Source organism: Hydra viridissima, unplaced genomic scaffold (genome assembly GCF_058129835.1).
Source record: "Hydra viridissima isolate aposymbiotic clone 2 unplaced genomic scaffold, HvirCarnegie_v1 scaffold_7, whole genome shotgun sequence".
Taxonomy (NCBI): Eukaryota; Metazoa; Cnidaria; class Hydrozoa; order Anthoathecata; family Hydridae; genus Hydra; species Hydra viridissima.
This window is the reverse complement of record NW_028324306.1, coordinates 17,280,212-17,294,226: the sequence shown is the minus strand read 5'-3', so window position 1 is coordinate 17,294,226 and position 14,015 is coordinate 17,280,212. Positions and strand designations below refer to the sequence as shown.

Here is a 14,015-nt window from a genome sequence, read left to right as displayed (position 1 = left end):
TAAGTCCGCTTGCAAGATCATTACCTGTTCTTCCTGAAGTTACTTCTGGCCAAACAACACAGTACTTCTTAATAGTTTTGTTAGATTTAACATGTGCTGTCAGATTGTAAACATTTAGTTTTCTTTTGTAGAAAAAGCTACTTATTTCAGCTTTCGGACACTGAACAACATTTTGAAGATCAAAACTAATTACTACTAAATCAACCAGCTCATTGTTATGGTCATATGTTTTTTCTTCACGCATTGCTATTTTTTCCTGCAAATGAACTTGCTGTACCTCTTCCATAGTGTTATCAAGTTTATTATTTTCTTTTGCTACTTTATAGGCTTCACAAGCATCACACCTGTCCTTTTTTGGTTTATGGAAACTTAAATTAAACTGAGTATTAAATATAAATCTAAAGTAAGACTCTTTAACTTATTTTGCTTCTTCCTCACTATTCGTTTCGATGTACAGCTGATACATCTTTTTTAAATTCAAATTTGAGGGTAAGTACTGTCGGGTGCTTGAAGACCTGCAATAGTGACTATCAACTGTTGCAAAGGAACTTATGAAGTGAATTACTTTAATTTTTATTTCATCTGTAACCACTCTTTTAGTATGCTTACCCCTCATATCTGCTTTTGGCGTACCAGTCAACAGATCCTTCTTTTCATGCACATTGTAAATAATTTTTTGACTAATACATAGTGTTTGTATCCAAAAAGTTTTGCAAACTCTGATTTCTTCATTTGCTACAACGAAAAAATATTGAAAGGAATAATGTCTTTTTGAAAAACCTTCTTTAGTCTGACAAGCTGTTATATTACGTCTTGTAGAACTTAAAATGAAAAAATTTTGCCTATCTTTGTCCATATTGTAGTATGACTGTTTAATTAAAATTCTCTGCTCAAAGGTAAGTTTAGCGTTGCATTTATACTTGCAGTTTTCTTTACATGTTTTTAAAATCCTTTTTGAAGAAATTATCTTTTTAGTACTGCTAACATAAGACTCTCCAGACTGGCATAATTTCTTACGTTTATTCATTTTCCATTTTTCTGGTTGTCTAGATCTCTTTTTATTTGTTTTTTTACTACTTGTTACGAGAAGACCATCTTTACCAAATCTATAAAAGATATTATAATGTAGAAAAGACAAAATTTTGAAAATTAACTAAACATTGAGATTATAAAAAGTAACCTTTGCAATCAAGAAAACATAATTTTGACAATAATCTTGAGTATTAAGTTATAAATTACACATAAATGACAAAAACACAATATAAAAATACCAATATAGTAATACATCAGATAAAATTGTTATGGGAAAGGTGTACTCTTAATGATTCTTTTTATTTTAACTTACCTTGCTTTTTCCGTTTGATTATCTGGATGCTGCGGAGACAAAGAAGATTCCAGAGAACAAACAACGGTGTTGAACGAAATACCTCTACTATATAACAGAATGACATACAGTTAATGACTATAGAAAAAAAATAAAACTTAAAAACAGTACAACAAAAAATAAATTTGTACTTTATTCGGTAAAAAGTTGTAAGATTATTCAAATTTAAGCATTTGTGGTCTAAATTCGATCTCTTTTTGTTTATAAGTAAACGTTGTAATTGAATTAAATTTATAAAAACTTTACTCATATGACTCTTCACTATTGCAATTTTCATCATTTGAATCATCATTGATATTGGATGAAAAATTCTGATTAAAGTCTTCAGTAATTGCATTTAAAACATCTTGCAAAGATAATTTCTTATTTTTGCGAGCAGCCTTCTTTTATTTAAAACTTGAATTAAATTGGTTGTTTATGCCGATAGAACCTTCTAGCACAAACAATTTCTGAGGAACTTTATAATTCTGAACGATTGCTACAAAACCCTGCGTTGCAATTGGAACTTTTATCAAAAACTTTATCAAATCTGGAGATTTTTATAAAGGGTTTTAACAGATGATAGATATTGTCTACACCATCATGATTATGTTTACAACTCATTTTTTTCCAAAATGTCAGTTAGAACCCTATAATTCTCAATCGACGAGAATCTGTCTATCTAGTAGTTTTGCTTATTCTCCATATTATTTCTTTAGGTAACTCTAATGAAAACCGTACATTAATGTCTCTCGTTTCATAAATACACAAACCTATGTAATGGTTTATAAAAACTTGCTTTGTCTTTTTTGTATGCATAGTTATTAGATTCTCTTCAAGAATATTGCAGTGGTAAAAGTTTGGTATTGTGGCTAGTTACTTTTCTTTAACTTCGTTATTAACTAATCTAATGTCTACTCTACTTCGTATTTGTATTCCGTCGTCTTTCGAAAAACATTATTCATGAGCCATAAAAAACTTTTTTCATACTCAATGTTTACCTTCAACGTTATATTGCCCCAGGTCTTCGACGTTAGATCGACGTTAGATCTGTGATCAACTCAACATATTTCTAGTGCCGTTCAGTTTATTGAATTTTTATACCTCTTTGAAAATAATTATTTTTCATATCCAAGCTTCTAGAAATGATTAAGCTAATGTAATGAATTAATTATCTATTTTTTGTTGTTTGAGTTACTTTTTCGACGTTACTTACTTTTACAATTTTCGGAAATGAAGTCTACTTATAGAATTGGAGGATGTTGTTTTTATGAGTTAATCTTAACTTCTGTCTCCCATTTAAATCCATGAGTAGGTTAAGATTTGTACTTAGCCCTTCCGTTTAGGTTGTTTGCATTAAAATGTGTATTTTGATGCTTCATTTTTGTTCTATGTATTTTTATGTCTTTTAGAAACCTTTGAACTTCTACTATTGATCCTTTTTTCAAACATAAGTAGTATAAGGAAGCCAAGTGAAACAAAATGCTGTTTACAACAATACAACCACCCAAAACCATTAATCAATATTTTACACAGCAACAAATAAAAAAGTTAAAGGACACCAACGCCCAAAGTAATATAACCAATATAAAACAAGGAGGAAACAGAGAAAAACGGAGAGGCAGAGAGAGAGATGGATTGATAACTAGAGCATGGTTAGTAGTGCAGAACTTAAAGAACTACGAAAAGAACGGTTGATAAAAGAGTTTTAGGTTTTACGAAAAACAACCAGACCGGAGTTTTAATTTTACAAAAGGATATTAGAAGAAATAGATTTTATGTAATTTAAAGTGGAGAGATTTTTACTAACGATAACACGATACATTATAGGAATAGAGTTATTACTGATAAAGTTTAAACGAAAAGTATTTGCTCATAAAGAAAAGTACGTTCCATTGCACAGAGCCTTCATAACCCTTTGCTTATTAATAAGGCATTTTAAAAAATCTGAAAAATAGTAGAATCTTTCACATATTTGCTGCTGATATGGACACCGCAAGGGCAATCTTTAGCGGGCTCATCACCTATCTCTCATGTAATAATATAGTTCTAAAAATAATAACAATATGAAGTAGGCCTATATACTATGCTTCGCGAATTAATGTTTAAAGTTTGAATATTAGCAAAGGTAGAGGTTAGATAATTATTATGAGCTTTCCAACCGTTAGAATTTAACTCATCAGAAATAGAAATGAAAAATGGTTCCGAGAATCAGCAACAAAGAAATAGCAAGTTGAGTAGATTCTTGATTTTTTTCCAAGAAAATATTTCATAGTTGGATTCATTTAATCTCGGCTCAGGAAGGTCAAAATAGGACTAAGAGCGCTATAACTTGCTTAAAGAGTCCTATTGCTTTTTTTTTTTTTTAGTTTTTTTTGAGGGATAAAGATTAATTTGAAGTCAGTGCCGGACTAAGGCTTTTGGGGAGCTTTGGCTTCATAAAACAATGGGCGCCATGAGGCGAGTGGTTTCAGAAACTTTTATTTTAGTTTATAATTTTTTTTTCTTTAATTTAAAAATATAAATCTTTCAATTCTATCAATTTGCTTCATAATCATTTTAACGATAACTTATAGCATAAAAAAATATCATTTCTATAAAATAACTTTAAATTTACGATTTTTTATTTAAATTATTTTAGTAAAAAAGTTTCAAAATTTCATTCTGCTTTTCTTTTCGAAAAACTTATAACATCATTAAAATCCATTGTTTCTAATGATTAAAATAATTGAATTCAATACATAACCATGCTGAGACATTTAAACAGCTCTGGAGCATTATTTATAGCTGTGTGTTTTTTATTCTTAAAAGTTGAGAAACATCTCTCAACCTTGCAGTTTGTTATAGGGGTAAGTGAAATTATCAACACAGAGTTTGAATTTATTGATATATCAATAACATTTTTGTCGATAAGATCTCCACACTATCACTTTCATTCAATTTACAATCTGTTTGTATATTCTTAAGATGAGAAAAAATGCTGTCATTTTTGGATGTTCAGCAGTTATATGTTTTCTTTTTTTTTCTTCAAACTCCTTTTAGTAGTCTTGCATTAATATTTCGTTTGCTTATTGAAAAAAACTAAACACTAAATATAAAGCTTGCTTTTCTCATTTAATACAACTGGTGTCAATGTAGCGAACTTTTTGTGAGAGAGTGATTAGTTCTTCTTCAACTCTAAAACAAAAAAATTACATTACAATGTTGCCAATTCGGCAAGTTTAGTTTCACCATTTTTATTGTCCTCTATAACAAAAAAAATTGAAGAGATTGACAAATATCAAATACTGAAAACTAAACAAGTACAGACTGTCTCTAATGCTAATGACATATTTAGAGCAGCGTAATTAACATTTCATTTATTATAAATTTAAGAGTAGGTTATGTTCTGTTCCTTAAATATAATAGCACAAAAATGGATTTAAGCGCTATTTCTCTGATAACGTTTGCTGTTTGATTTTATGGGATGCTTTTGTTCTTTTCATCGTTTGAAATAAAAACTGAGGCCATTAAATTCGCATATATCAAAAAAATTACATGAATTTATGAGTAAAAGTTAGGATCAATTTATCATGAACAACGTGTGCAGCTTCATTACACTACTGCACGTCGGGAAATGAGGATAAGGTCTCCTCTCGGCAGGCAAAAAGAAATTGTCAACTATCGTTTTCTATCGTGCTGCTTTGACGACGTTTGGAGCTATCCCGCATTCGTTATTACCCCACTTTCCCCTACTTTTCAAAACGGTATGAGGTTCTCAGATTAAAACTGTGACATAAAACGTCACTTTGTTTGCACAAGATAATAGCATTTGAAACTCATATTTTGAATTTTAAAACCACATATTAAGTGCAACACATATTTTAAAGTATAGGAAATATAGTTATTTATTTTTACATACCATAACTGAATCAGTGTTTTTTAAAAGGGCTGATTTGCTCAAAACCCGTTTTTGAGAAAACTAAAAAAAACTCTTTATATCTTTTAATATTAAATATACAGAATTTGTGTTATATATTTTTAAAAAATATATGCAAGAGTAATATCTTAGTACACTTTGATAATTGTTATAACATTTCGTTTGTTAATAATTAATTAATGAAATTTCGAAAAATTGGCCCTTTTAAAAAAAATCGAATATTCCGAAATCGAAACTGTTTATATTTTCCGCTTATTGCGGCTAAAAATACGAATCAGCTGGAGAGTGATTTTTTTAAAAAGGGCATATTTGAAACAAATTTGCCTTTTAAAATAAAATCAAAAACTTTCAGGTGGCTTTATTTCTGTAAGAAGATAAAATTTAAACACATTTTTAACATAAACTGATGAAGCTATCATAGAAGGACACAAAACACACAAAAAGTGAATTTTAAAAAAAATGTCAAATCAGCCCTTTTAAAAAACACTGATTCACTTATGATATTATGTTTATTACATCTATCGTTACATTTCAGATGGTAAGAATATTTTACAGTTTTTTTATAAAATAAAATTGAATAACGTATTATTTCTTAGGACATTGTTTAAACATTTTTAGTAAATATATTTATAAATAATGTTTGTGAAATTCTAGAAATTCAGAAAGAAAAAAAGGAAACTTTATTAAACAAGAAAATGTGAATAAACATCAGTTCTTCCTCAGAATTGGAAAACTTTTTCGGCATTAAAATTCCATAAACATGCAAGTTTCTAATCAGTGGATTGTAATCGACAAATCTTTGCAGACAAATCTTTGCAAAAAATAAAGTAGTTAAGAGTCCATCGGTAACACCGAAAACAGAATGATGAAGCAATCGTTTGTTTTCAAGTTCTTTTCGAAATATTTGTCTTTACCTTTTTGATATACTTTCAACAAAGTTATGAATATACGAAGTATACATCTTAGAGATTCTACTACTTCTAACCAAGTATATTAAATTGATAAGCACTGAGTTTAATTCGAATTTGAGCAAAGCTTAATTCGTATATCGATCGATTAAATAAATAGGCTGATCTTGGTTAAGAAAATTCATTGAAAATGAGTGAAAATGATATTATTGTCATAGTTTTGGAAAGTTGCTTTTCTACAATCATGTTTCTAGCAACTTGAATATCATTACACCTGAGTATTTTTCTTGTACCAATCAATAGTGACGTGTTGATAGCAAGCATTAACAATAAAGTAGCACATAAATATAATGGGAAGAGAAAGTTTTAAACTGCCATGTTAAAAAATTGGTGAAAACGGCATGCAAACAAAATACCCAGCCCACATGAGATCATGAAGTTGAAAACGATTATTGGTTTTAAGTAATATCCTTTAAAAGTTCCACAGCAGCATTTGTTGTCATTTAAAATGACAAAAAAGCGCTCCACCGATATTCTTAACACAATATTACTTGAGAAAAATAATGGAAATACAGTCCAAAACTCTATTACAAACAAAAAATTTGTACCAAGTTCACTTTCTGTTTGAACGAAAACTATTCGGAGTGGTATATGAACTAATCCAACTATAACGTCACTGCCACCTAAAAGTAATACAAGCTTTTCATTCGTTGTACTTTTCCTCCTTTTTCTTGATTTAAGCATCCCAATAATTAACAATATGTTAGATACCAATACAAATAAACTAATTATTACAGAAATTACGGAGTATATTTTACTGTATAAATCACTCTCAATGCATTCAAAAATTGTACAGTTGTGCAAACACTGTGCAGTTGCATTCATCTTTACTTAAAGCTAAGCTCTGAGTAAGTAGTCAGTTGTTGGTAAATTTCCATTAGATCAAATAAAAATCGCTCATGATCAGCAATATTGCAGCTGCTCAGAAGATATTTCAATGCATTCTCTATATTGCGCGATTTAAGTCTTGAATAGCTATTATATCCGTAACTTTTTAAACTTTTAAATTTTTTTTTAAGTGTTTAAATTCAACTTAAGGAAATCAACTATTGTGCTTTGAATTCCTATACAAATGAAGTGTTACGCATTGAATGCTTTTACATTTTTCAAAATGTTTTAAAATCTTTACTTTTGATAGTGAAATTTGTTTATTAAAGATTAGAAATTTGGTTAGTTTTAAGATTAAGAAATTAAAAAGTAGGTTAGGATTTTTAAATTTCTAAGTGAAGTATATTCAACAATACTTTTCGATGACCAACTAAAATGCAAAGAAACCTAAATAAGGAAAATTTATGCTTAGGGTCAATAAACTTATGACCATCACTGAACACTCGTCTTTTTAAACTTTACTTATGTGCATGCAACATTTGAAATCAACATTTTCTTACAATAATTTTATCTAAAAAAAATCGTCTTTCATCAAATAAGGACCTAAGGTAGTCTGATACAAATTCTTGACCTATTGAACTAGGTGATCATGATGTTCCGCCGCTAATGGTGTTCCCCTTTCCAATTGCTTAACACTTCTTTTTACTATTTTATTGTTTTCTAATATTTCATTTAAATACAGAGCCCCCTTTGGAATATTAAATATTGTCAATTACAAAAAATTTCTTTTCTTTTTTTCTTTTTTAATTTTACTATACGAAACTTTTTTAATTTTTTTGAAAATCATTTTACTTTTTGAAATATATTTAGCTGTTAGAAGTTCATTTTGTTTTCCAAAATATATTTTGCTAATCTATATATTACTTTAATTTTCAAAATTAATAAAAGCATTTCATAATATATTGAAAGGATTTTTAAAAATTTGAAAATAAAAGCTATTTACGTTTTATTAAAAACTTTCAAAGTTCTTACTTTGAATTATTTATCTCCTTCAAAAATTAAGGAGGAGCTGGAGCATTGATTACTCACCGAAAACTTGTGCGTCCTACTAAATAGAAGATAACTTCTAAAGAGTAAGAGCTTCATCTATTGTTCAATTTGTTTTTTTGTTAACTTTAATGCAATTATTCCCGAAAAAGATTTTTACATGGACATTATTTTTGGATTGCAATCTGCATATCAGCACCTACGGTTGGAGTTAAAGTTTTATTTACAACAACTACGTAATGTAATTAACGTTATCATCTGTTTAAGATGATAACGTTAAGTACATTACGTAGTTGTTGTTTCTCGTTTCATATATATATATATAAATATATATATATATATATATATATATATATATATATATATATATATATATATATATATATATATATATATATATATATATTTACTATTTTTAATTGGTATTTAGAATTAAATAAATTTGGTTAATAAGTTTGCTTGTTTGCTTTTATAATTTTTTAAAAGGTACTTATTTTCATGTCTGCATTTAGAAATAAGCTCAGTTTTTTTTATTTAGTAAATTTTCTTGATCTAAATAAGTCATTATTTCAAACTTTTTTGTTAACAAAATATACATTTTTGAGATATGTTATTTTAGGCAGATTTTAGAATAGACCAGTTTAATTTAAAGTTAATATTTTTTTTTTTTAGTTGCCAAATATATTTTGACAGCATAGTCTCTTTTGAATACTTTTCATGATTTTTTTAATTTTTTAATGTAGTTGATGGAACTTCCTGGTCAAAGAAATCAATTACTATTTTACAATGCTTGCTATATAACTAAAAAAAAATTATTTACAAGTATATTTTATAATTATATAGAATATGATTTATTTTACTACAGGAGGATGGATCCTGCTTAAATACAACACATTGAAATTTGACTGATACCATGTTTAATTTGTATAGTAAAGATAAATAAAACTGGAGAAAATGAAGAAAAAGAAAATGTTTATTTAACAAGAATGAAAGTATTGCGAGAAAGAAAAAGATTTAGATTGAAAATAAATAAATTAATAAAATCAGCAGTAGTTTTTAGTAGACTGTGGACAAAACGAATTTAACCAATTTGTTTGGAAGAAATAGAAATCGATTTATTAAATTCTTTTGTAGTAAAATTATTATTATTCAAAATACATTACAAATCAATAACAACAAATGCATGGACATTAGTTGAATTAACAAGTAATTTACATAAATTTATTAAAAGCAGCTAAATAAGTTCAAAGATTATGGTAATTGTTGAATGTTTACATATATCAAAATGAATTGGAAAAACCTTTGCAATTGGTTTTGAAAACATCCTTTGTGCACACACACACACACATATGTGTGTGTGTGTGTATATATATATATTTATATATATATATATATATATACATGGTTCGTACTGTTCCTGGAAAAGCTGGAAAACCTGGAAAATTAGCCAATTTTGGCTAAAGTCATGGAAAACCTGGAAAAGTCAGGGAGTTTTTATTTTTTCTTCAGATAGTCAGGGAAAAGTCAGGGAATTCTGTTTGAGAAGTTTTACAATTAAGCTATTATGTTTCTGTTGGTGCTACCCATTTATTTTGACAATTAAAAAATACCCTAGAGTATTTCACAGGAAGGCATGTGATCGAACATCTTTATGTGACCACACATATATGTTATTTTTACAATTTGACTGCGGCTTTTTAACTTTTTATAAAGTTGAATATTTTTTAATACTAAATATTTAGGTTTTCTTGAAGATTATCTGAAACTAAAATTTATGTGAATAATATTTAGATTTTTCTTGAAGATCATCTGAAACTTCTTAGTGTTCATTCTTAGTCATCCTTAATAATAAGATCCATACTAATATGTATAATAAAATCCAAACTAACATCCAACTTATTTAATAGCTAAGTTTTATAAGTTTTGTCATTCAAAGCATGTATAGTTTTAGCATTTCATAACAATAGTAATTTTAAACATTTTATAAAAACCATTGCAAATCTTGAAAATGGTCAGGGAAATTCATTTGATTTTTCAAAAATGTAATGGAGAAATCAGGGAATTTTATATAAATATTTGGCTACGAATCCTGTATATAAGTACACACACACACACACACACACACACACACACACACACACACACACACACACACACACACACACACACACACACACACACATATGTGCTGCCAGTTTCTCTTTTCAGAATCGTCAAGAAGTCTTTCTCTTTCCTTGTTCTTTAAGAACATTAAGCACTTTCTTTTTTCTATATTCTATTCTGAACATTGAGCACTAACTTTGTAAAATACACTAATACAATTTACATCCAATTTAAGAAATCTATTGCAAGTAATAAGTATTCAAGATTTGAATAATAAATAATGTGGTTTGTTATAAATCATTATACTATATACTAATTCATAACATGTTATGAGCTCATGATATATACTCAAAAAATTAGAAAATTTTCTTGTCGGACTTTTTTAGTCACCGCTTTATTATAAACGTTTAGAGAAATCCCGCGGGATCTGAACGGCACAATTTTATGTTACCCTCAGATAAACGAAACAAACCCGAAATTTACAGAGACTGGCCTTAAACTACCTGAGATCACTGTTGTAAAAAATGACCAAAAACTACTTTGAGCTGACCCGAGAAAACTGCTTTGACAGGGTGAAACTACAATGTTTCCTGACTCCAAAAATGTAAAATTTGAAATCTAACTATTTCGTCCGAGAAAATAATTTCGATTTTTAGTTTTTAGTACTTTGCACAATAGGGCGAAATGACAGCTTTTCAATTTTTGCATTTTTACAGCATTCAAAAACTCTTCAAAATAAGCATTTATTACTCCAAAACATAACTGTCGAAAATTCACTTGAATAATAGTTTATTCTGACACAACTGATATAGTTTTTCATTAACAAGATGGAAATAATAAACACTTTCTTAAATAATTCTTTTAGTTATTCTAAGCCAAAACACAAAAACAACCTCTTGATTCTAAACACATAAAGAGCAAATGGTACATAAAATAAATTCTTCTCAGTATTTGATTCTTCACAAATGCTTGCTGTTGTAGTCCACAACACATGAAAGAAGCCTCTTTGCATACTCAGGATGATTGCGGTCTCTTTTGTATCTCTGCCAATGTGAGCTGAAATTATGATGCATTAATTCTGTTGCCTGCTCACTTAAGATCCCCAAGGGAGCCCTTTTGATCTCAATGAATTGCTTCACATGGAAGAAAACAGCATGAACTTTTGGAGTCACACTGATGTTCATGATTGCCAAATATGAGTCTCTGAAGCGATCAATTTTTTCAGAAAAGTCATCCTCCAGAACCATACCAAAATATGCTGTCACCACAGACTTAAACTTTCGAAGGGCATCAATGATTCCAAAGACTTGAAAAGCAGACTCAGTCTCTGCAATTCTTTGAAGAAGGTCAAGATTGCTGAGAAGCTTGTGACAGGCATTCCCTGCAAACTGCCCACCATGGTATGGTTCTTGTTGAATGTGGAGAGCTGAGGGCCACTTGACAACATTGGGCCAAACTTCTGTCATGGCTTTGTACATGTGATTGACCACACCAAGGAGAAGATGGAGTTCCATTGGTGGTATTAGCTCCAAGATGAGTTTGTTTTCAGAACCAGATAGCAAAGGCTCATGCACTACATTGCCAAAAGATCTTGCCTTTTTGATATCACCACCAGACTTAGCAAACTCTTGATAACAGGCAACAAGTGAGCCTAGTGTCCTCAAAGATCCTGATTGAGAAAGATGCTTTGATTCTGTGTTGCACCAAGAGCAAGGGTGAGTACTTGCATGGCTCTGAAGGCCACAAAGGATGTTGGCAAGTTTCATGTCGCATGAGACAACAAAGTTGACTTTGTCTAACTTGATTAAAGACAAGATCTGCCTCACATTTTCAAAGTTTTCTGGTAGTCCTTCTGATAAAGCCACAAGCATTTGACGCTTTACACTACTGTCTTTGGCAGTCCTCTGAGTTAAAAGTTTTTTCCGTGGTGGTGACCTTGAATCACAGTGAGAATCCAACTCCATGATGCCAAGAGAAACTTTCAGAAATCCTCCACCTCCATCAATTCCCAACTTGACAATATAATTCTGGAAAACTCTTCGAGAAAGCAGGACTTCATTCAAAAGCTTGGCAAGATCCTTGCAATGCACAACCACAAAGTCAGTGGAGTTACTCTCTGATAAAACTTGGATGCTGGTTTGAGTAAAAAACTCTGACAACTGTTTGCCAATGGCTTCAAACTTAGCTAGAAAACTAGTCTCCACAATCTTGGTGTCACTGACTCTGTTGATGGTTGATGCCAATTTCTTCATGCCAAGGTTGGACAGTCCTGTGTTTAGCTGAACTTGTACAAGATCTTCAGTTTTGATGCTGGGTCCAGGAAAAAGAGCTCTTGCACTTGAGCTTCCTAAAAATGAAATTATATTAACACTTTTTGTAATTTTAAGTTTTAAAATTAAAGGTATTCCCTCTGAACCTGCCATCTTTATATGTATATATAAAAGTATCACCTGTTTTAACTCTAAGTGGTGGGCCGCCTTTAGGATGCGATATTTTGGCAGTACCACCAGGTGTGGAAGGTTTAGTAGAGATGACTTGAGTAGCTATTTGCTCTGCAGCGAGTGGATCAACTGTAGCTAGCTGCTTGAGATTCTCTCTAAAAGTGAATGGAGTGCACTGATGTGGCAGACCTCTTCCAACTAGACTCAAACAATCACCACATCTTTGAGGGGTACAATCTTCCACAGGTTTAGAATAGTCCACTGGGCTCTTCTCATTCAACTTCAAATGTCCAACTTGACAAATAAGACAGTTGCAACCTTGATCTCTTGTTGGTGGTCTAACTTTTATAGATGAGAAAGGAAACAAAGGTGGCAGGTTAACATCTTTTCCTTCATCTTTTCTCCGAAGAATTGTTCGACATGAGTCACAAATGCCTCTTGGCACTCTGGTATCAGTCAAATCAAGACTTGTATGGTAATGCTTGAGGATCTTTTCAACAAGGAACTGTGTCAACTCTCGAGAGCACTTCTTCAGACACAAGACACAGACAGATTTCCGACAATCTTCGTGATTTTTTGAAAAATTTGGCATTTTGAAATTTTTCTCACACAACTGATAAGTGAAGCACTTTAAATAAACATGTTCACTGCCAATTCCCGGAATTTTTAGCTTGTTCACAATTTTGATGCAAAACTTAAAACAAACATGTTCACTGCCTATTCCCGGAATTTTTAGCTTATTTACAATTTTGATGCAACAAAATGTTTATAATATAGTTCAACCATGAAACTGTAGGTAAAATTTTATCTTCTGAGTTAAAATAAATACAAATTATACTTGCTATATAGACTGTTATGTTTTAGAGTAATAAATGCTAATTTTGGAGAGTTTTTGAATGCTGTAAAAATGCAAAATTTGAAAAGCTGTCATTTTGCCCTATTGTGCAAAGTACTAAAAACTGAAAATCAAAATTATTTTCTTGGACGAAATAGTTAGATTTCAAATTTTACATTTTTGGAGTCAGGAAACATTGTAGTTTCACCCTGTCAAAGCGGTTTTCTCTGGTCAGCTCAAAGTAGTTTTTGGTCATTTTTTACAACAGTGAGATGTTCAACTTCGAACGTTTGAACTTTACGCCAAACTTTCAACGTTCAGGTTCGAACTTTTTTCGTTTAAAAGTTCGAACTTTCAGAAGAAATGCCTTAACGATCATCTCGATAAAACTGTTCGTGATTTAGTGATGAAATACTTTGAAATAATCAAGAAACAACTAATTGCTTCATTACAAAAAGTCATTTTAACTAATGGCAAACTTAGCCTAACATTTGACGAGTACACATCAGTT

At 30.1% G+C, this 14,015-nt stretch overlaps 1 protein-coding gene and 1 long non-coding RNA gene across 2 annotated transcripts; both read right to left on the bottom strand.

Moving 5' to 3' along the window:
• Window positions 1-847: 847 nt before the first annotated feature.
• On the bottom strand, window positions 848-1,773 carry LOC149886413 (uncharacterized). Its single transcript, XR_016454528.1, has 3 exons — window positions 1,631-1,773; window positions 1,346-1,432; window positions 848-1,106 (listed from the first exon to the last, which is right to left on the bottom strand). It is a non-coding gene; the product is annotated as an uncharacterized LOC149886413 (long non-coding RNA).
• A 9,173-nt stretch (window positions 1,774-10,946) lies between these two features.
• LOC149886412 (uncharacterized) lies at window positions 10,947-13,261 on the bottom strand. The gene is made up of 2 exons (XM_090091947.1): window positions 12,679-13,261; window positions 10,947-12,575 (listed from the first exon to the last, which is right to left on the bottom strand). Exons 1-2 carry the CDS (start codon window positions 13,259-13,261, stop codon window positions 11,188-11,190), a joined length of 1,971 nt encoding a protein of 656 aa, XP_089948073.1. The 3' UTR covers window positions 10,947-11,187.
• Between the last annotated feature and the right edge of the window lie 754 nt (window positions 13,262-14,015).

Excerpts from the sequence above, each read along its gene's own strand:
- LOC149886412 (XM_090091947.1), bottom strand. The coding sequence starts at position 13,261 with ATGCCAAATTTTTCAAAAAATCACGAAGATTGTCGGAAATCTGTCTGT. Across the intron at positions 12,576-12,678 it reads ACCACTTAGAGTTAAAACAG|GAAGCTCAAGTGCAAGAGCT; the intron begins GTGATACTTTTA and ends TTTCATTTTTAG.